We start from the raw sequence: 24,000 nt of genomic DNA, 5'->3' as shown, positions 1-24,000 counted from the left end.
ATGGCAACTACGTAAGATTGACGGTGTATAATAGCAGTGTGCGGACGCATGCGTGTGTGTGTGTGTGTGTGTGTGTGTGTGTAAGGGGGGGGGGGGCAGTAGCGGGGAAGGACAGGGGTTAAAGGCAGTAAATCATTATGTGTGAGACTAGCACACCTCACTAATGCTGCTAACCACAACTCCAATCCACCCCCTCCCTTAAAACAACACCACCTTCATACAATACCTCCACCCCCATTCCCTCCCTTAAAATAACACCACCTTCATACAATACCCCCACACCCTTCACTCCTAACCTTACCTGACACCGACACCACCTCCAACACAGGCAAGCCATTACTGAAGCTCTCTTAAAAATCATTTACACAAAGCTCTCTCACACACACACACACACACACACACACGCACACACACACAGACACTCACCCCGCTAAGACTCAGACCACACTTCCGCACACACACACACACACACACACACACACACACACACACAGGTTCTGATAATCCTTGACAGAAGACCTATTGAGACATAAAAGAAAAGAGCACTTGTAGAGTATGGAGGCAGGCAGACGGTCAGTCTGTCAGAGATTGTATGCATGCGCGTCTGGCGCGTCTGGCCAGGCCGGTGGCTGCGGAGTGTTGAGTCTGTGTGCTGCAGAAGCGAGACAGACGGAGCCTGATGGAGAGCCGCGGCGGCACAAAGCCGTCTGTCAGAAAAGCCACCCAACGACCAGGCAGTTACCCACCACACCATCAATTCCACATGCTGCTCCCGCAGGCAGAGTGATGAGAAGGTGACCACCAGCAGGGCACAGCGGAGCAGTTTCGCATTTTAAGCTGTGGCAGTGTGGAAACTGCCCAGCGGAGCCGGCTCCCAGGCTGTGTCCGGGAACAGAAAACAGCAGTAGGGACTCCATTTGGGCTCAAACGCCAGCATGTCCTGCAGTGTGCTCTTTTCAGCAGGAAAATGGTCAAACCGTTATCTCCACAGCCCACAGAATTAGGCACAGGCACACACACACACACACACACACACCCTACATACACACACGCAAACTGCAAACAAACACACACACACACACACACAGCCTACATACACACACGTAAACCACAAACAAACACACACACAACCTCATTACACCACTGTAGCTTTCCCTTATAAGAAATTATCTCAATCACTATAACACACCTGATCCAGATCATTTATTTACACAACAGTGTTCCTGTACACCGCTGGCTAGCATCTCAGCGTATAATTAAATGAACTTGGGGGTTCATGTATTGAGATGGTGTTGAAAGCCACTAAAGGAGTCTTGCAGGCTAAACGCTAGTGCTAGTGTTCATTATAGCCTTGCTCTCCACTATGAATATTACATAGCCCTGGTGGGGAGAGTGGAAGATTTCAATAGCTAACACTAGTTGCTCAGAAAACATTAAAATGACCACAGGCAGAGTGCATCAAACATTTTAATAAACTGGCACCATGATCATGACAAAACAATAGTTTATGAAGAGAAAACACAGTAAACCAATGCTGATTGGCCATACACATGTAGGCTATGAAGGAAACAAACTTCATGACACCAAAACAACTAACACTAACTTGCCATGATTGCATAAACAGCAGTCCCATAAGCTGAGTTCTAGTATCATTGAAAGCTCTATAGCCTACCCACAGGCTAAGCAAGCACTAATGTTAGCTTGACAACTCCACCGAGCTATCCAGTTCTGCATTGAATGAACTTAATAGCACAGCATTAAATAAAACTGGCAGCAATTGTAAACATTTTCTTGATTTTTCATCTTGAACAAACTAATTAAAATCAGAGTCCACACTATTAGATCCCAATAAACACACACATGACAGAGTGTGTGAGAGAGTTTAAGTAGCAGGAGTGGAGAGACATCCGAGGTGTGTGCCAACCAACACTCCCCATCCAAACAGAGAACACACACACACACACACACACACACACATCAGAACAGAGACTCGTGCCAGGCATGACTCAGCACAACTGCTTCTGGGCCAACTTCACCGGCTGACATCACTCAGTAATACACCGCCACCCAATAGCTGCAAGGGGCTGCACAATTTGGAGACCTGGACTGAGGGCGGGGCCTGCGCCAAAGACTCTTTTATATTGCCAACTGATATTGTACATCCTTATATGGACGCAAATATTCTGTGCCCTCGGAATTATAAGGTTCTATCTGCATTCTGAGTATTTCTGAGATATTGAGCTTCAAAGTTTTAGAATTCCATAGAGTTATATTGATAAGTGGAACAAGCCTCTGTAGATATAACGTCCAAAAATGCATACAACTTCAAGAAACACTTCAGAGAGTTCAGAGAGATCTATTCATTACACACATTGTTATATTAGTATATAACAAGCAGTGAAATGTAAGTCTGGTTAGCTTCATGACTGTGTAAAGTAGAAATAATCTAAGTAAACAGATAAGATCAAAAGCAGAAGTTAATAATAAATAATTCAAAATAATAGAATAAATAATAAAGTGACATGAATAATAATAATAATAATAATAATAATAATAATAATAATAATAATAATAATAATAATAATAATAATGTTATTAAAATGGGATGGAGTCCATGGTATTAATTGGCATGTCCATGTTGAGGAGTCTAATGGCCTGAGGGAAATAGCTTTTCCTTAGTCTCTCAGTTTTGGCCTTCAAACTGTAGAAGCGCTTGCCTGACTTCAACAAACTGAACAGACAGTTACTGGGACGGGTGGTGTCCTTTACGATTTTAGAATAGAATAGAATAGAATAGAAGTCTTTATTGTCCACTACTGTGGAAATTCGTCTTTGGCCCCACAAACATGTAACACACACAAGCAAGACTACACAACAGGTACAACATAAAGCAGACGTGTGGCTCTGTTCTTGCCACGGCTGATGTATATATCATGCAGGGAGGGGAGAGAAGTCCTAGAGGTGCGCTCGGCTGAGTGCACCACTCTCTGCAAGGCGTTGCGGTCTTTCTCAGTGCTGTTGGCATACCACACAGTGATACACTGCGTCAGTATACTCTCTATGACCCCAGTGTAAAATGGTTTCAAAATCACTAGGGGGAACCTGAATTTCCAGAGTTGTCTTAGATGGTACATTCGTTGTCTGGCCTTTTTAACCTGAGCTTGGATGTGAGTACCCCAGGTCAGGTCCTCAGAGATGTGTACTCCCAGATATTTAAAACTACTAACTCTCTCTACCTGTGTTCCATCAATCAAGAGAGGAGTGTAAGTCTGCTGCTGTCTCCTTCTGAAGTCTACAATTAGCTCCTTGGTTTCAGTTGGAGACAGTTTGCCTGACACCAGGCAATCACCTTTTTACCTCTTTCAAGAAGGCAGTCTCATCTTTGTCGGAGATAAGGCCCAGGACTACTGTATCATCAGCAAACGTAATGATGGAAGTGGAGCTGTGAGATGACACACAGTCATAAGTGTAGAGAGAGTAGAGCAGTGGGCTCAAGACACAGCCCTGTGGAGCTCCTGTGTTCAGAATGATGGAATTTGAGGTGAACTGGCCCATTCTCACTACCTGGGGTCTGCCAGAAAGAAAGTTCAAAATCCAGTCACAGAGGGAGGTGTTTAGTCCAAGATCTTTGAGCTTAGAGTCCAGCATATGAGGAACAATGGTGTTGAAAGCTGAACTAAAATCAATAAACAGCAGCCTCACATAATTCTCTTTTCCACTGTCAATATGCCTAAGGGTGGTATGAAGGACATGAGAGATGGTATCCTCAGTAGATCTATTAGATCGGTAAGCAAATTGCAGTGGGTCAATAGTGTTGGGGATGGATGAGCAGATTATGTTTTTAATAAGTCTCTCAAACACCTTCATCACTAGTGATGTGAGGGCTATAGGTCGATAGTCGTTCAGGCATGAGGGTTTGTTATTTTTTGACACCGGGACTAGAAATGATTGTTTAAAATAAGCCGGGACCACTGACTGAGTTAAAGCTTCACCTTATGAAGTTGTAACTGAATAAGAATATGTCAATAACTCAATTTTGACAGAAAATGTCAGATATAACCTTATAATTTAAAAGGGACAACTTGTTAACCTTCATTGTTGCTCTTCAAGTCTTTCTGGTTGAACTCAGTATTACACTGTCACCCAATAGCTAAGCCTGGGTGATAACAGACTACTAAACCTGAGGCTATTTCTGCAGAATGACATTTTTTTAAATATATCACTGGAGGGATACTGGCCTAGCAGGATTAAAGTCACCTCACACATTCACACTGCTCAGTGATACACAGCTACCCAGCTGCCATTAGCTACCAAACCTGCAACCTTAAAGCCATCCCTAAAGATTCATGCTGCTGACTGTTACCAAACCTTAAAACCATCTGTGCACATTCACATGGTAAAATAATGAATTGCTACCAAACTGCTTTCAGCAATCTGCACACATTCACATGGAAAATAATACACTGCTGCCAACTCACAGCTTTGTCTGGGAACCTAAGGGACAGCTCACGCTATTTTCACCTCCAGGTGCTTGGATTCAACTGTTTTTCTATGATGCCACTGACCGTTGCAAAAATATAATTTCACATCACATCAACCGTCATTTTGTTTTTCTTCCAAAAGTCTTAGCTGTCTTCCTTAGCTAAGCTAGGGAGCTAGCTATACAGCTAAATATGAAGTATCAAAGCAACAACATGTGTACACAATCAATTTCCACCTGAATTGTTTTAACACTCACTGCTTTGGAATACTAGCATTTTGGAGGTGAAAAAGAGCATGTCAGTGTGAACGTGTGTGAACGTGGTCTAATAGAGATGGGTGCACACACACACACACCAACACCCCCCCCCCCCACACACACACACACACACACACACACCATACACACATACACCATTTCACCCCCCTCCCCTCCCACACACACACACACACACATATACACACACACAGGTACACCGCCGCCACACACACACCATTTCATCACCCCCCACCATTTTTTCCCCTTTCCACACACCCCTGTTCATTACACCTCACCTGTCATGTCAGAGAGATATAAAAACATGACGAACAACTTCCTGCTTTTAAACTCAAATAAAACAGAAGTCATGGTTTTAGGTCCTAAAAAGATCACCCTTCTTCTTTCCCCCTCCCTTTCTCTAGACTCAACTCTCCCTCCTACCTCTTCTCTTTGTCTTGCCGTTCAACTCCCCCCCTCTCTCTCAACTCTCCCTCTCTTGCCTTTTCTCTCTATAGTATAACACTATATAGTACCATTTATTTACCACTTAAGGAACATATAGTGATCTTCCACTGACCTCATCCACAAGTGTTAGGAGTTATAATTGACCAGGATAGACAAGGATAGACTATTGCAATGCTCTATACACTGGCAGCAATAATACCTGTCTAAAGAGCTTAAAGCTATTAAAGATCTTCTATAATAATAATAACTTTTATTTATATTTATATTTATAGACTCAAGGTCACTTTACATAGTCAACACAAACAAAGCAAGACAACACAAAAACAAACAGACAGTTTAAAAAAAAAAAAAACGGAGGCGAACTGAGCTAGCGTGCTAGTTGCCCGTGTAAATCCTCACAGCCCTAACCTTAAGAACGCTTCTAACCGCTGAGTATGAAGCCTGGGCTTTTAGCTCAGTGGTTAGAGCGTTCGACTCCCATGCCGGTGTGTGTGGAGGTGGCGGGTTCAAGGGCCGTGAGCGGCGGACGAATTACGACCTCTGTTACATATAACCCACCTATACCCCTACAATTACAGAATACTGGACTTCTTGTAATCCCAAAAGGCAGAGGTTTCTGTTACCGTGCACCCCTCCTCTGGAATAATCTCCCTCCCTCAATTCGATTAGCAGACACCCTACCTATTTTTAAGTCTAGACTTAAAACATACCTCTTTAGTCCTTCCCATAGTCAGGTATGGTGCAGTGTGGAACATCAACCACCTCAGAGTTTATTTTGGAATAAACCACCCTGCTGCGTCCTCGTGTGACTGGCACCCCAGTCATGCATGCCATGGTGGCCACTGACCATTCCTGCGCTAGTGCTGACTACCCTCACCATGCTTTAGTTATGCTGCTATAGCATAGCGCTGTCATGGACTTTTCATGTGTCACACCATACAACCCCTCTTCTCTCCCCCTCCCTTTCTCTCTCTCAACTCTCCCTCCTACCTCTTCTCTCTGTCTTGCCGTTCAACTCCCCCCCCTTCTCTCTCAACTCTCCCTCTCTTGCCTTTTCTCTCTATAGTACTCTATATAGTGCCATTGATATACTTAGTAATACTAACCCAATCTATATCTCTCTTTCTTCCCCCTTACCTCACTTGTGAGGTAAACAATTACCAGTCAATCAGCCATTCTTGTGATTGGCCCTTATCGCACCTGAAGTCCCATCCCTATGCCTGCCCTACCATCGCCTGTTGCTGTCCCCTTGCCCGGATTTCTGGCCTGGGCAGCCTAGCAACCCACTACTTGCCCTATCACAACTCCTAATCCCCATGGACAATTCATTCCCTACTATTTGAACTTTCTGACACTAAGTAAGGGATAATGTATTGTCCGCTGGTAATTATCAGAAAATAAGTCCCGACAGGGAGAACAGAACCCCGACGCGCAGAGGAGGGGTTTTGCTTCGACCTGAAGGGACTTATTTTCTGATAATTACCGGCGGACAATACATTATCCCGCTTACAGTATTACACGGCTACTTGCCAAAACGAGAAAAGAAACCTAACACAATGAATCTTTAAAAATGATTTTGCTACCGTTTCGTGTCTTCCGCTGACAAAATAAATACTTCGCCACACAGATAGAACTTGACAGTTTTAGGTGTTGCGTGGCAACGTCTTGCTAGCTTACTTTCCCTTTCAATGAAATTCCATTGCAATAAGCAAACAGAATTCTTGCGGAGGGATATGAAAGATGTTAATCAACCCGTTGCCATTGACAGCGGTGATTATGTACTTTGCAGGTGATTTATATAGATTTAACATAGGCCCGAACGTTGGGAAGGCCCATTCATGTGAATGGAACTTTCTGCAGCACTCTGAAGAGCCATGTAATAAAAAGGATTATTGCATTATCATACTGGATATGTAACTATCCTACCTCTTTGCCACATATATAATGTCTCTATTCCCCACTAGTAGGGCCCGCCCCACTCTGTGAGAACCACTGCCCTAGCCTTTGCCCCATCTCTCAGTGTTAAACAGAGTTATCTGGAGCCGGTTCATTTTAAGGGACTGTTAGTTTTTGTGTACTACTGCAGACAGAAAAACAGATAGAAATACAGACAAACAAACGGGACATGAAAACATGCGCTCGCTGGAGGTTATGTAAGAGAGAAAATGCAATATAAAGGCTTTAGACATGCCATCACAACAGACAATAACCTCAAAAACCACACATACACAAATATCAAACCTAAAATAGTATCTCTCCCTTTAATTGGATTGTATAATATAAGTATATCTACTCTTTTGATCCTGTGAGGGAAATTTTGTCTCTGCATGTATCCCAATCTGGGAATTAGTGAAACACACTCAGCACACAGTGAACACACAGTGAGGTGAAGCACACACTAATCCCGAAGCAGTGAGCTGGCTGCTACAGCTGCGCTCGGGGAGCAGTGAGGGGTTAGGTGCCTTGCTCAAGGGCACTGCAGCCGTGGATGTGGGCATGGGAGAGCAGTGCTCAACCACTTCCCCCGCCCACATTTTTCCTACAGGTCGGGGAACGAATCGGCAACCCTTCGGTTACAAGCCCGAAGACCTAACCAGTAGGCCACGGCTGCCCCTGGAGGATTGAATGGGCTTCCAGCAGATAGGCTGTGTGCAAACTGTTTGAACTCTATCTCTCTCTCTTTCTCTCCCTCTCTCTCACACACACACACACACACACACACACACACACACACACACACACCCAAACACACAGTTATGGGCAGAATGAAAAGAATGATTTTTTGGTAACACTTTACTTTACTTTATGTGCAGTTTATGACAGCTGCTATGAATGTGTTATGAACTCACCCGTCAAGTAAAGTGTTACCGATTTTTTAAATTAATAAAACCGGAGCACCTGTTACAAGATTACACAACACAGGTTGGCAGGTTAGTGTGAAAAGCCTGGTAACCAGGAAATGAATCAAATGTGTTAAATGGAATTAAAGCATGGCTTCACATAACAAACACTTACTTTTTACGAGGTTCATACCTCCCCGTCGACCCAAGACTCTGGTAACACAAAAATGAGAACGGTAAAATTAATAAAACACATAAGCTTTTTCACACACACTTTCTGCAACTGCCTGTCACAGGTGTGCCGCAGAGAGAATATGAGCGAGAACACAGTACACACACACACACACACACACACCCACACACAAAGAACTTGAGCGACAAATACACAAATACACAGCACAAGATGTGTGTGTGTGTGTGTGTGTGTGTGTGTTTACTGTGTTCTCTCTGCAGCACATCTGTGACAGGCAGTGTTTGCACACTTCACTCTGTGTGAGAGACACGTGTCTGTGTGTCACACTCCAACCTGCTCGTCTCTTTGAGGGAACAGAGCATTGTAGCTATTCACCCACTCATAATTAAATTACAGGGCATGCAACAGCTTTTCCAAGAACCCAATCACACACACACACACACACACACAAAGAAAGACACACAGACACACACAACAGCTTTTCTGTCATAATGTACCTGTGAAGGGTTTTCTGAGGCAAAAACAACCAAGGTTACGCTACTCTTTAAAGCCCTGAGGGATATTTCTCAAAACCTAAGTAACGGATTAAGCTGGGATTTTTTTTTTTGATATCCTGATTGGCTGTATTTAGCCTTGACTTGGTTTCCCAACAGCCAGGCTTAGTTAATTCTAATTATTATTATGTTTTCTTATTGGTTAAGCCAGCTGCCACGTCGATCAGACCTCCACTTGTTTTTTTTAAGAACTTTATTCAATGTATACATATTACTTCATTTGCTCACTAAAGAAGACAGATCGCCTACATACAGGCATAGGGTTATTTCAATTGTGATCAATTGAACAATTGTGAACATAGTCATCGCTTGCTTATTGTGTTGATCGACGTTGATGAATAGCCTACTGCAGAAGTTGACTAGAAACAGAGGGTATATTTTCGAAAATTATTTTTTTTATAGTGGCTTGCTCTTTTCTTAATGATGTCGCGTGCCGAGACGAGGAAGCACTCACACGTCGTGGGTGCATACATAAATGTGCATTCAGTTGGTCTGACCCCAGTCAAAGAAGAAATATTTTACTTCCTTGTCAGTCTCTATCAAAAGCTGTTGCTCACTTGGCGTGCATGACGCTATTTTCTGTGTCTTTTTTTCCAACCGTGAGTTCTTTTGAGGAAAGACGACAATGCACACGTATCCTGATTTACTTACACCTGGCTTGACCTAGTCACTCATCCTAGCTTGGCATTCATGACATGTGTTCAGCTAGGATGGCCAGACAACGCTACTGTAGGTCAAGCCTCGCTTTCTCTTTTACAGGTGCAGTCAACACGTGGTGCAGGTGACTCACATTTCATCAGCAGCTCCATGTTGCACCAAACTCAGGGCTGTATCAGGCTCGCAACAGACCTATAATCCTTTGCTCACAGTGAACTCAAGGGGCTGGAACTGGAACTGGGGCTGGGGCTGGAACTAGGGCTGGGGCTGGGGCTGGAACTAGGGCTGGAACTAGGGCTGGGGTTGGGGCTGGGGCTGGCATTAGTGCAGATGTGTGAGCAATGCCTGGGGACAGATTGCTGGAAGCTGTTACCTTAAAGGACAATTCCGGCGCAAAATAAACCTAGGAACCTACACATGTGTACCGAGTTTGTCCGTTCTCTGGGATATGTTTTTATGCTAATCAAACGTGACCAGTTTTACCAAAATAGCACCACACTTCCACGGTAGCATAATGAGGGTTAATGTAAACCGAAGCATTGAGAACTTTGTAAGTGTACAGACAGTTTATTAAAAAGATAGTTTAGAAACAGTACCGTTCACGTATACAAGCGGGCGCCATCTTGGGAAAACAGTCACGTGACAGATCAGCAGTGTTGCCAACTATTTAAAATGGAAAGTAGCTAAAGCCAGCTCCAAAAGTCGCTAAATGTCGCTAGATGACGTCACATACTAATTTGCATATCAATTACGTCACCACGTCGTGTACCCCCCCCCCAAAAAAAAAAAAAAAAAACGGTGATGGCCCTTTAACTCCCTTTTACACCTGTTTGCTTTTGTCCTACTCAAATAGTCAACTTTAAATATATTTCATTTACTATACTTGTATATTAATTGAGACACTTTACACTTCTGTACACTATCTCGTCATAGCCTACACCAGAATGAGCATCAAGTGGCTGAAAAGCAGTCCAACCTATTCCCAACTGCTCCATCTGCTTTGCACTGCTTGAAGTCTGATTATAACTTCACCATAGGCTACACACAATTTAACCTTACTGGCTATATTTTGGATATATTTAGGCTTAATGTCACTAGGACAGACCAACAGATTTCCCCCCCCTCAGCCGACAGTCTGTCCTGCATTGACAACATTGAGGCTACATAGCCTAAACGAATGCTATATTTTTCTAACCTGTATGTTCGATTTTGAACTGCTTGTGAATGAAGTTGTAGCCTAGGCTACTTTCTTTTGTTTAGTGTGGTTGTTGAACGATGCTGGCAGCGTGTCCTTGTCATTGTGTCATTGCTCTCGTCTCGTTGATTCTGGTTGTAATCTCACCCGAAGTTGCGGCCATAGAGTTGCGGCACCTTCCAATAACGTTGTCTGAGCTGTTAGATCTATAGAATATCTACTTCCGTGTAATAACATGGGCTGATACTACAGGCCAGTCATTACTTTTATAATCATGGGGCAACGCTTCGGGCGAACTCGATGTAATTCACAAATGAAACAGGCATGAGACTTTCACACAGCACGAACTCACTGCTCACACAGAGGAGTAAAAAGGGATGTTACATGCCATCACATCAAAGTCTCCAAAAGTCTCCAAGAACGCCAGAAAAAGTAGCTAGATTTGTCGCTAGTCGCTTTTTACAAAAAAAGTCGCTTGGGGGGTCTGAAGTCTCGCTAAATATGGCGACAAAGTCGCTAAGTTGGCAACACTGCAGAGCTTGCGTTGCTCCAGTCCAACGTCGTGCAACGTGAGCTGAATTGTCACGTTGTCAAGTTGGAAGTGTGGTGCTATTTTGAGCCTTGTTAGTGTTATAGAAATAACGATTTATTTTTACTTTGCGTGTGCCCCGAAGACTAGCGTTAAACGCTAATTAGCGGTTTGTGGTAAAACTGGTCATGTTCGATTAGCATGAAAACATATCCCAGAGAACGGACAAACTCGGTACACATGTGTTATTAACCCCTAGGTCCATTTTGCGCCGGAATTGTCCTTTAAGCAGGAGCAGACTGACAAAGAGGGGAGGGAAAATAATGGAGTGAGAGAGAGATAAAGGAAAGGAGGGAGGAAGAGAGATGGAGGGAGGAAGAGAGAAAGAGTCGAGATAGTGGAATGGAGGGTAAGAAAGAGATTGAGGGAGGGAGAGTGGGATGAGGAGAGGTGAAACACAGAAAGAAAAACACATAAAAGATGGATAGATGGCGATGGGGGGACAGAGAGGATCAGAGAAAGAGAGATAGAGGTGTGGAGGGAGGGAGAAAAGTCAGAGATAACGGGAGGTGTAGAGATATCAAGAGAAAGATGGAGAGAAAGAAAGAGATAGAGAAAGAGAGAGAGATAGAAGGAAGGGGGTGACAAGGACATAGTGAGGAGATAGAAAAACAGAGGGATGAGAGATTATAAGAGAGAAAGAAAAAAAGAGAGGTACACATTACACAAGCCAGCAAACGAAGGTGCGAGAGGGTCAAGCAGGATGTGAGGAAGAGAGAGCACAGTGACCTTGAGAAACAAGTGGCCTCATCTTTTCTTCCCCTGCGGATGGAGGGAAGACGCCTTTTGTGCACGCTCACAAAGAGACGGAGGGCATCGCAGTGAAAAGCGTCTCCTGATGGGAGCTCATGACACACACACAGAGAAAATGAAATGTTCCGTTTCCCGAGCAACAACACCACATCAGGGGTGCATTCACCTTCTGGAATGTTACACTTGTGGGCACTGAGACTTCTGATGGCTAACACACACACACACACACACACACACTCTCTCTGTCTCACACACCCTCAGCCATGCTGAACTACAGCACTTCACTGGCTTCACTGTATCCTCACACACACACACACACACACACACACACACACACATACACACAAACATACACGCACATGCACACACACATACACGCACATGCACACGTACACACACACACACACAGGCACACACACACACACACAATGCACGGGAGGCACTGGGGAGAGTTCCTCAACACACCTGCAGATATTGCTGCTGACTGTCTTCCCAACACACTGAAGAATGCTATTGAAAAACGTCTCCTTAATTCCAAATGGAGACTCCGAGTTGACCCAATGCTAATCCAATGTAGCTAATGCAGGTAAAACAGGAAGGGGATGGACATATTTACTGCATGAATGTAATAATGAATGTAATACTGTAATTTATTTTGAATAATAATTTCTGATGATGTTTATAATGATGTCTACAATGTTTTACTGCTTTTAAATTATCATTGTTACAGTAAGTGATCTTTTCTTGTTGTGGACCGCAGGAAGACTAGCTCGTCCCACTTTGGTGACAGCTAATGGGGATCCATAAACAATGAACAGGAATAGTTCTTTATTCTGGATGTTACAGCAGAGTTCTGATTGCTCTGCTCCACGCACAGCACAAGGTTGCAAAGTGAAGCCAAGACAATGCACACCAGATCTAGAACACTCATGGCAATGCACACCAGATCTAGAACACTCATGACAATGCACACCAGATCTAGAACACTCATGGCAATGCACACCAGATCTAGAACACTCATGGCAATGCACACCAGATCTAGAACACTCATGGCTAGATATATAAACGACAGAATATACATTCCTGTCTGGGGTCAGATTGGAGAGGGGGTGGGGGGCAGGTAGTCATATTTAATTGGGCAGATTTAATTACGATGTCTCTTGTGGGGAGAGCAATGAGTTAGATGCACCATTTGCTGTTCTGTCTGCTTACAATAAATATTTTGTCACAGTTGTTTCTGTGCCTTAGACAAAGAGTCAAGAGAATGTATTTAAAAAAAAAAACACCAATATTTAACAACAACAACAAAACACACACACACACACACACACACACACACACACACACACACATAACGTCTCATATCAACATGCTTCATCTCTATCTGAAGCCATACTCAATTTAATTCAAGGTTGCTTTATTAGCGTGACTGTAGGTACAGTGTTGCCAAAGCACGAGCAAAACAGCCTTTTAAACATTTTTTACAGTGATAATTAGAACATATTTACAACATTAAAGGAAACAGTAACGTGTAAAATAAAAAATTGTGTGTACACACTCACTTTCCCTCTCTCACCCCACGGCCCTGAGTAAAGTATTATTCTGTTCTGCTGTTATCAATATCACAGCACATTTGTTGTCCATATACATGGATTTGGCTATACCATATATTTTACCCCCTTCACTGCTTTGTAAGTTATACTCTCTACTGTATAGTAACTACTGTACTGCAGTGATAACATTAGTCATTAGACAAAAAAGCCCCTGCCAAACTCTCACCTCTAACAACCTGTTATTACGCTTATATCAGGCCTACTTTTATCAGCCTTCAGGGAGAGGTAGCCTTGTGGTAAATAGTCTTACAAATCAAAATTACATTCAGTGAAAAAAATATGTATTTATTCTCAGAGGAAACTAAATAATAAAGGCTCAGTTTTATGGCAATTCACAGACACAGTGATGTGATCAATGTCCTTATCCTTTCAGAAAGACACACACACACACACACACACACACACACACACACACACACACACATACACACACACACACACACGCACACACACAAACATACACACACACACACAAACATATACACACACACAAACATATACACACACACATACAAACACAGACACACATGGACATACACACCAACTCTACTGGATGCCATTCAGATTCAAGATTTCAAGGTCAAATCATCATGTTCAATCACTGCATCATAAAGCCTTTTCCCACACAGTAGTTATAGGGACACAGCTATAGGATCAGCCCCCTTCTAAATCAGCACTCAGCTCTACTGCACTCCCCCAAGAGGCGTTTTTAATTCTAAATCAGCTCTACTAACTGCTCTTTCCCAAGAGAACGTTTTTAATTCTAAATCAGCTCTGCTGACTGCTCTCGCACAGAAACACAGACACAGAAAACATAAGGAATTGCATCCACATATCCTTGTTATCCACTATATGCAACTATTTTTCACTAGCCTGAAACTGTGATACCGAAGGATAGTTACCCTCACATATTTCTTAAAGCGACAGGCACTCAATTACACACACCAACAAGGTGCACTCAATTAGATCTGCAGTGTTTCCTCTAGGATTTTTTTAAGCAGTGGGGGCAGGCCCGTCCGAACACTTCCCGCCGCCCCCCGTCCCAGCACCACGGAACTGACAACTGACACTTCGCTGCAACACAAACAATTATATTTATTAACCTCTACTCACACACTCTATTCAATGAGGCATTATTTTCAGTTGTAATTGAACTGTATTTTTGGAGAATCTACAACAGGTCTGCAAAATGAATTTTACAAGAAATTCTTCTTGGGGAAACCAAAATTCAAAGAAGCCTTGCTGTGCACATTTAATTTTTCTTTTGGAAAAATAACTCCAAGGCTCGGTTATAGGGGAATTCAGAAAGAGGTGGTCCATTGATGCTGAGTAGCATACATGCTGTTAGATCAGGGGTGGGCAAACTTTTTGGCTCAAGGGCCACATTTTGAAAATTGCCGCACAACAACCCCCCCCCCCCCCCCCACGACACATACATAAAAAACTATTGTATTTATAGCCTATAATTTAGTATGAAAAGTATTTCTTTTAAAAAATGAATTAAAAATACTGCTAATTTTATGCAGTTTATCAAATGTATAAATTGTGCACTGTCGCTTTAAGACAGTCGCTTTAATTCACGTTTATTTCTCAATTATCTTCTGCCTGCACCGCTATGGCTAGTGCTGTGCTATGGCTGGGCCCTCTCACAGTTTTTAAATGGTCAGTAGTGGGAGCTACTGTTGCCTTCATGATTTCCTTTTAAAAGTTTCTTATAAGAAGATGTCAATTATCAACAATGGCAAGCCAGCTGGAACCTGCGGCTCTCTCTCCCTCTCGTGAGTGCAGACGCGTTCCCAATTAAATGGATCGCATAACGTTCACATTAGATCTGCTGCAAAGGAGATAACTAAGAGTTAACTTAGTTTAACATGATGTTATCTCTATTTAACATGATGTTTTGACATTGACATTGCAAACGTTCTCTAAGGAGAATGAAAAGCAGTTTGCAGTAAGGCTAACCAACGTCGTCTCTATCGCAGGAAAAAAATAGCGAGCAGCCTGATAACCAAATGAAATGCTCGGCGGGCCGGAGTTTGCCGACCCCTGGCCTAGGCTAAGCATTCTGTAGCCTAATTCGTTAGAAAATTAAAAAAATGGTTGCACTTCTTTTTGCTAATTTATTTTCACATTTAGCAACAAGGGTAACAAACGTTTAGGTTGTGCGGCCTTTGTGCGTCTGTGTAGCCCAAATCATTAAAAAAATAAACTTTTCCGTGTCATACAACACAACTATTTACTTTAACATCATTACATCTATTACTACATCTATAGACTATTTCCAATTTGTATTATGTTAGTGACTCACTTATCGTTTTAATGTTTCCAGATGTTTGATATCAGGACGTGAGCTGTCAAAACTGACAAGTTGAATGTTGTCTTATTAAAACGGACCCACCGCGGTGACGTTTTTGGTGGAGGTGTTTAATAGTGACTCAGAAGAAAGCAAACGTTTGGACAATAAGCACATCAACACACTATGTGGAGTTAAACTGGACAGCCCCAAACCTCTGAATAGTTCTGCTTGTTGTTAAATTGCAATGTTAGCGGCCGCCAACCGGGGTGCATAATGTCGGCAGGATAATTTAAAAGGCAACTGCGACTATTGTGCGTCTGCCCCATTTCTGATACCGTGGGGGAAGAAAATTAAACCTTGGCGGGCCGCCACTACCAAATCAACATAGAGGAAACACTGCAGATCTACACACCACATTAAATATACTGTATGCCTAAGTGTAATAGTTTTAAAATCAATATGAAGTATTCCAATGACTAAATATTTTTAGCTACTAGTAATTATGCAGATTATAAAATACTAAACATTATTAACAAAATATATACACTTATATATGAATTCCAAAATATAGGAAATAGAAACATATGACATAGGCCATCATTGTGTTTGTGTTTGTGTGTGTTGTGTTTGTGTGTGTGTGTGTGTGTGTGTGTCTGTGTGTGTCTGTGTGTGTGTGTGTGTGTGTGTGTGTGTGTGTGTGTGTGTGTGTGTGTGGAGGGTCGAGCAGAATCTAGAATGGCCACTGATGTGAATGATCACACTATATTCAATATTACTGATGACATCAAGATGTAGGGTCTGGGGACTCACCATTCGCAGTGCTCAGTCCGAGGGGCGGGATAATTGGTTGTCTTTCAAATTCCCGCTGCACGCAATAGGATAGCGCTACAACTCATGAGTGCCATGCGTTTTCCCACCAGCGGAGCTAGTTGGCTAGTTCAAACTTTTGCCAACTTAAAAAAAGCTTAACTCGTGTCACGCTGTTTGCCAACAGCAACATCCATCTTCTTTTCAAGTAGCAAGGAATTTACGCTGAACCGTTGTAACTCTGCCATCAATCATTATGTTAAGCCCGCCTACCGACTCTATACACGATGTGATTGGCCTTATTGAAGTTTCATTTTCCAGCTCGCAAGCCAACGGAGAGTGCTAGACAACCCTAGCTAGGGTGCGTCTAGATTTCTAGGCTATGATGGAGTAGGAGAAAGAATGAAAAGAATGGAAAAGAATGGAAAGAATGTGCAGGACTGGGCGGCGGTCATATTTTGTACTGCTCTGCGGTACATCTAGTTCCTTTATTTCCAAACTAAATTCAATCACTAGCTGCTGGTTACAACTTTGTGTCTACAGGACACAGCTGTCCTCCATAGGCCTGAGTCCTGCAGCATCTCTGTATTGCACAAACACACAGACAGAGAGAGAGAGAGAGAGAGAGAGAGAGAGAGAGAGAGAGAGAGAGAGAGAGAGAGAGACTTTGACTTTTAAAATCCCTTTTATTGAACCATACTATGGATCAATTACTCAATCCCCATTAATACACACGGCAAAGCAGTGGTACAGATTGTTGTTTCACCATTTAAAAATCAGTCTTCCATCATCAGAAAAATGGATCAAGCCTTTACCCACACACCATTTACGTCCAAACCAACTAAGGTTATTTGTAACGTGGAAGAAGGCATATTCCACTCTGACCCTCGACTCCACTAACCCTTTAAACATTTCCACTAAGTTCACAGATATCCCCTCCTCCCCCAATCGATTCCCTTTCCAAATGGTCAGCTTTGCTTGACCAATTAGAAAGTTCAGGCAGCCGCACAGATCTTTTTTGGCTTTGGAGTACTTGACCCCGCAAATGAAAAGTTCTTTCGAGAAGGTAAAGCCTAATCCTTGAAACACTGCCTCCAAAAGATGAAAAAAGGAAACCAATTGTGAGCAGTCACAAAAACAGTGGAAAATTGTATCAGGGACATCACAAAACCTGCACATGGGGGAAACATCAGACCTCAGTTTTGCTACAAAGACCTTTGTGGCCATGGCACTGTGCAGCACACGCCACTGAAGGTCACCAGACCTTTTAGGGATAGAACCCTTGTACAGGACCCTCCATGAGGGTAGCAAGTTTTGATTACCCCCAAAGTGAGTCCTCCACTTTGTATCACACCTGTCCCTGAGCACATTAACATTTGCACACTTAACAAGAGCATTGTACAGAAGTTTCTTGTCCGCTGTAACAAAATGCACATCTTGCATCCCCTTGAAGGAGAGCAGTCTCTCTGTAGAATCCGGTATTTGGCAGTTGGGAGTGATGTACAAATCAGGAAACCGGGCATCAACTGGACCGCCCTCAAGCCAACAATCAACACAGTTTACAAGGCTTTGTGGAAAACTTCCCTTTAGGTTCCTCAGTATATCTCCCACCACCCTTTCAGACCTACAGCCCAACATAGATGTGAGCTCAGGAACAGAGAACCAACGTCCAGCAGTGAAATTAAGCAGGTGTCCAAGTTTCGTTATTTTTGCTTGGCTAAACATGGATACAACGCTTGCAGACGTCACCCCAGCTTTTGACCAAAAAGGATTTGAAAACAATGGTTCATCTATGCCATAATGTTCAAACCGAGACACCCTAAAGTGCCTCCAGGCTTGTAACACTGAAGTGTAAAAGTCACTAGTGTGAACACAGTCAAAAACCGACACAAGAAACAGATGCCTGTCAAAGAACAAATCAGTCTTAGACCTCAACAAGGCAAGGCCAAAGTCCACCCATGGGAGGTCAGTCCCATACAACAACTTCTGAGCGGACTGAAGTCTCATTGCCTTCACTTTGCTGGTCAGGTGGATCAGGCCTTGACCCCCTTCAGCCAAGGGCAAGTACAGCACTCCAGGAGGGAGCCAATGATTCTCGTCCCAGAAGAAGTTCACAAACCTCCTCTGTAGGGAGGCCAGAAGATCTGCAGGTGGGTTTAAAACAGTTAATCGGTGCCAAAGCATTGAAGCGGCCAAATTATTGACCACTAGCACTCGCCCTCTATACGACAACTGCGGTTTAATCCACTCCCACCTCCGCAACCTTCCTTGCACCTTCTCAGACAATCCCTCCCAGTTCCTGTGCATGTATTGTTCAGTGCCAAAGAAGATTCCCAGGATTTTCAGCCCCTCCCTGCCCCACTGACAGTGCATGGGCAAGGGTGGCACTGCCATGCCCTGCCATTGCCCTAGCAGCAGAGAGAGGCTTTTCCCCCAGTTCACTCTGGCAGAGGAGCTCTTCTGAAAGGTACTTAAGCAAACTACCAAATTAGCCATATCCTCTTGTGAGCGTATGACAACATTTATGTCGTCTGCATAGGCAAAAAGCTTCACTGTTGCGGAATTCCCAGCAGTGTCCTGAATGGAAAAACCCTGGAGCCTCTTCCGCAACTGTATGAGCAAGGGCTCGATGGCTATGGTGTATAGCAGCCCAGACAAACTGCAGCCTTGACGAATGCCTCTGCTCACAGAAAAGGGCCTCGTAAGTGACCCATTGATTTTGAGCATACTGTACACATCTGTGTACAGAAGCTTAACACATGACACAAAAAAAGGGCCAAACCCAAATGCTCGAAGGGCGCTAAAGATGTAGTCATGATCCACTCGATCAAAAGCCTTTTCTTGATCAAGAGAAAGGAGGCCTACATTATGGTTCTCCATCTTAATTAAGTCCAACATGTCCCTTATAAGAAAAAGGCTGTCAAAAATTGAACGCCCTGGGATGCAATAAGACTGGTCCTGGTGAATGATCTTGGCCAAGACTGCTTTAAGACGGTTTGTGATGGCTTTGGAGAAAATCTTGATGTCTGTCCCAAGGAGCGACACCGGCCGCCAGTTTTTCAGGCACGCAAGATCACCCTTCTTCGGCAAAAGTGTAATCACCGCTCTCCTGAAGCTTAATGGCAGTGTTTTCTCCATCAACCCCTCAAGAAGTACGGCATACAGATCAGGCCCAATAAGGGACCAAAAAGTCTTAAAGAATTCTGCTGTTAGACCATCCAACCCTGGCGTCTTCCCTGTTGACTGCCCCATAGCAGCCTCAGTCAGTTCACTGAACGTCAGAGGTCTTTCAAGGGTGCCCTGGTCTTCCTCTGAAAGGCGGGGCACCTCTCTCAAGAGATCCTCTTTTGTGCTCATATCACAGGGCTCTGCAGTGTAAAGGTCCTGGTAGAAGGACAAGGCATAGGAGAAAATCTCTCTTGTATCTGTGGTGAGCCGTCCCTCTGGCAGCCTTATGTTTGTGACCAGCTTCTTCTCAGATGTCCTCTTTTCCAGCCCAAAGAAAAAGGTGGTGGGTAAGTCCATGTCATTATGCTGTGTAAAACGAGCTCGGACCATAGCCCCATATCCTCTCTCTTCCCACAGGTTTCTCAAGAGCATCTTCTTCCTTTCCATCACTTCAGCTGCATCCAATCCCTCTCCACTGCTGAGGTCCATAATCTCTTGTTCAACAGCCCTTATTTGTCTCTTTAGTTCACCCGACTTATTGGCTGTATACTGCAGGCAAAAAACATGAACCTGCTTTTTCCCTACATCCCACCATTGACTTAGGGATGGGTAAGAAACTTTACTCTCTCTCCAGGTCTCCCAGAACTGAGTGAAAGATCCCACAAAGTTGTGATCCTGTAATAATCTATTATTGAACACCCAATGTGAAGAACGTGGAAGCTTTTGTGTCAAGGGAAAAGAGACAGAAATATAATGGTGGTCTGAGAGGAAAGTGGGTACTATGCTGCTTCGACAAAATAAACCCCTATGGCTCTTCTGAACATAAATTCTATCTAGCCTGGCAGCTGAAAAAATATTAGCACTGCTCCTTACCCAAGTGTACTGTTTGTCATTAGGAAAGTGTTCTCTCCACACATCCACTAATCCGTGATAAGATAACAAGGTCTTAAGAGCCTTAGCAGATCTTGGATGGGGTTCATCATGGTTCCTGTCCAACATGTAATTTACGGTACAATTAAAATCTCCAGCTAATAAAATCACCCTCTCTTTGGGGCAGTCTGATATTGCCGACTTCAATTTCTGAAAAAAATCTATACGTTCAGCTCCAATATTTGGAGCATAAATATTAAAAAAGGAAAGAAGAAACCCATCAACACTCACATCAACACGTAGTATTCTGCCTGGTACAAGTTCAACAACATCTGTAGGCTGCCACTGTAACTGTTCTGAAAATAATATGGCAACCCCAGCACTGGTATTAGACCCGTGGCTTAGAAAAACCTGGCCTTTCCACTCTCTCCGCCACTCTTCCTGATTGTGCAAGTCTGTGTGTGTCTCCTGCAGGAACAACACACTACATGCCTTTAGAGCTACAAAATCAAAAAGAGATCGCCTCTTGTTCCTGTCACGGCATCCATTGACGTTTAAGGAGCCTATATTAATGCAAGCCATGAATACTAGAAAGAGGTGGAACGACAGAAAACCCATCTTAAAAACGATACCGTTTCGCTCTACGGTCCTTGATTAGATTTCTTACTGCAGTAGTAAATTTTGAGAGGCGGTAGCGCTTGGTTTGTTCAAGCTCTAAAAGACTAGCTTTCTTCACCGCCACTGAACATGACGTTAAGAATAGCTGCAAGTCTGGAAAAAAATCTTGAACACGGGGCTTTCGTACATTTTTTGTAACATCAAGAAAATTGTTAATTTGTTCCAAGGTGTACAGTTTCGACTTTCGACGAGTAGCCGCCTTTGAACCATTTAACTCCTCATCAGCATCATCATTAACATCATCATCCTCCTCCTCTACATAATCATTATCATCTGTAATTTGACTATCTCCTACTATGTTAAGATCACTATCATCCGGTGTGTTAGAATTATCAAATCCCCCATTTCCATCTAGATTTTGTGAACTTGGTACTGACTCACCAGTCTGACTAACGTCAGATGGATCATCCAAACCTCCGTCTTTACCAGCGGTGTTCTCATCATTATTCCCCAATTCACTCGGAGTAGATTGAAGTTTATCCTTTGAGGCATCAGGGCCGCTTTCACCCGAGCCCGGAGAAATGTCACTGGGCTCTGTAGCCGCAGGCCCTGCGGCCTCGTCGGCATGCTCTCCCTGATTGAGCCCAGCGTCATTGTTTACGTTGGAATCAGCTGGTGGATTAAAATTTTTACGCGGGCAGCTCCGTCTAATGTGCCCTAATTCACCGCAATCGAAACAACGCATTGTTTCCGAACTAACGAAAATCATGTATTCCTTCCCCTCCAATGCCAGTTTTACTGAAACATTAAGGTTAGCGAACTGAGGGTGGAGAATCATGAAAGTTTGTCGGCGAAACGACATGATGTGCTTCATTCCAGGGTTCTTACAACCCAGCGGTATCATTTTTAGCGGCGCATTGACTTTGCCATATCGAGCAAGGATTCCTGTTAACATCTCATTTGAAATGAAAGGGGGTACATTTGACATTACAACCTTCTTTGAGAGGCTAGACATAGGTAACACGGGGAAGTATAAGTCATTAATCACCAACCCAGTTTCGATTAACTTATCAACCTGCTCAATCTCTGCGAGGAAAACTACCACGGCTTTATTCATTCGCGAAGCCGATTTGATGTTAGACGCACCAACCTGTTCTCCGATGGCAATTAGGCAATGCTCCACAGACACCGAAGGGTCGGGGAAACACTTACAGCCATGACGGAGAGTAAGATTCGACATATCTCCTCCCGTATCCATTGGGTATAAAGCTGACCCTGGCAGCACAAGCCACGGGTCTAAACACCAAAAAAGGGTCTATGCAGGCTAATAAACAAAAACCCAACATAAACCTAAGAAAGAGAAAAGGAAACCAGAAAGGCCCAGAGAGACACTCTGAGCAGCCAAACTCTCCCAACTACCCACAATCCCTAGAGAGAGAGAGAGAGACATCTAGTTCCTTTATTTCCAAACTAAATTCAATCACTAGCTGCTGGTTACAACTTTGTGTCTACAGGACACAGCTGTCCTCCATAGGCCTGAGTCCTGCAGCATCTCTGTATTGCACAAACACACAGACAGAGAGAGAGAGAGAGAGAGAGAGAGAGAGAGAGAGAGAGAGAGAGAGAGAGAGAGAGAGAGAGAGAGAGAGAGATCTACAGTGCAGTCCAAAGGCAGAGAAAGCAGTGGAACAGCAAAGTGGCTTGTCTCTCCAGAGTGCATATAATACACTCACACTTTACAAGTGTGTGTGTGTGTGTGTGTGTGTGTGTGTGTGTGTGTATGTGATGATGATGATGCCCATGCACTCATTAGTCAGACATACAGTATACATCAGCACAGCATCAGGCAGTGCGTATGTTCTGATTTAAGAGCTGCACAGATTAGGGGCACTGGAGAAGGAGTAGAGCTCACTTCCTGTCTGCTGTCCCACTTCCTGTCTGCTGTCCTCACCTGACCGGCTCTGACCAATGTATACAGTGGAGACGTGTAGTAGGCTAATAATTATACACTTTACTGCAAGGTAATAACCCCAGATCTCAAAAGCCCTCAAAAATAAAATATCATTAAAATGTGTGTTGGGTCCTCCTCACATGGAAGATCTAACGTTCAGTTTCAGTGAGCAAATAGCCATGTAAAGAGAAACTAGAAGAGCGTTCAAATTCAGCAGAGAAAGGAGAGAAAGTGCGCATTTACAGGGCTAGTCACTGTTATGTGGTAGCCTGGAAGCTATCTTGCATAGCTTGGGTCGGCTTCACTATGTGTAGAAATACAATACTGTAATATTTAAGTGTGCTAAAAAGGCACAAAACTTACTGTAGATGGCAAAAACTTTGTATAAAAATCTCACCTTTCCTCAGGGATGCTCTCAATGATTAAATTATTTCAGTATGTGCATAATTACATGATATAAACTAATACCGTAGGCTAAATGGTGGATAATTAAGCTATATATCATACGCTGAAGTATGATATTTCGGAAGTGTTAAAGATTAAAAGAAAAATAACAGCAAGAACCGTACAGAACTGAAAACTGTGACCCTGAAACAGTGATACGAACTGAACCTTGGGTTTTGTAAACCGTGCCCCTAACACACACACACACACACACACACCTGGGCAGAGGAATGTTTGGCATGAGAGGAT

At 43.4% G+C, this 24,000-nt stretch overlaps 1 protein-coding gene across 2 annotated transcripts in view; it reads right to left on the bottom strand.

Annotated features, from left to right (window-relative positions):
* The window catches only part of ankfn1a (ankyrin repeat and fibronectin type III domain containing 1a), a 156,645-nt gene that overhangs the window by 91,400 nt on the left and 41,245 nt on the right, over positions 1-24,000 (bottom strand). For both annotated transcript variants that reach the window (XM_076264819.1, XM_076264820.1), the window contains exon 6: positions 8,219-8,256. In XM_076264819.1, coding sequence (XP_076120934.1) covers positions 8,219-8,256 — 38 coding nt within the window. The remainder of the gene's footprint in view (positions 1-8,218; positions 8,257-24,000) is intronic.

The sequence above is a fragment of the Alosa pseudoharengus genome, unplaced genomic scaffold (genome assembly GCF_046254945.1).
Source record: "Alosa pseudoharengus isolate Yale_2024_CS ecotype anadromous, Long Island Sound unplaced genomic scaffold, YU_APseudo_1.1 YU_APseudo_1.1_scf_4, whole genome shotgun sequence".
Taxonomy (NCBI): Eukaryota; Metazoa; Chordata; class Actinopteri; order Clupeiformes; family Clupeidae; genus Alosa; species Alosa pseudoharengus.
This window is presented reverse-complemented; position numbering and strand designations above follow the sequence as displayed.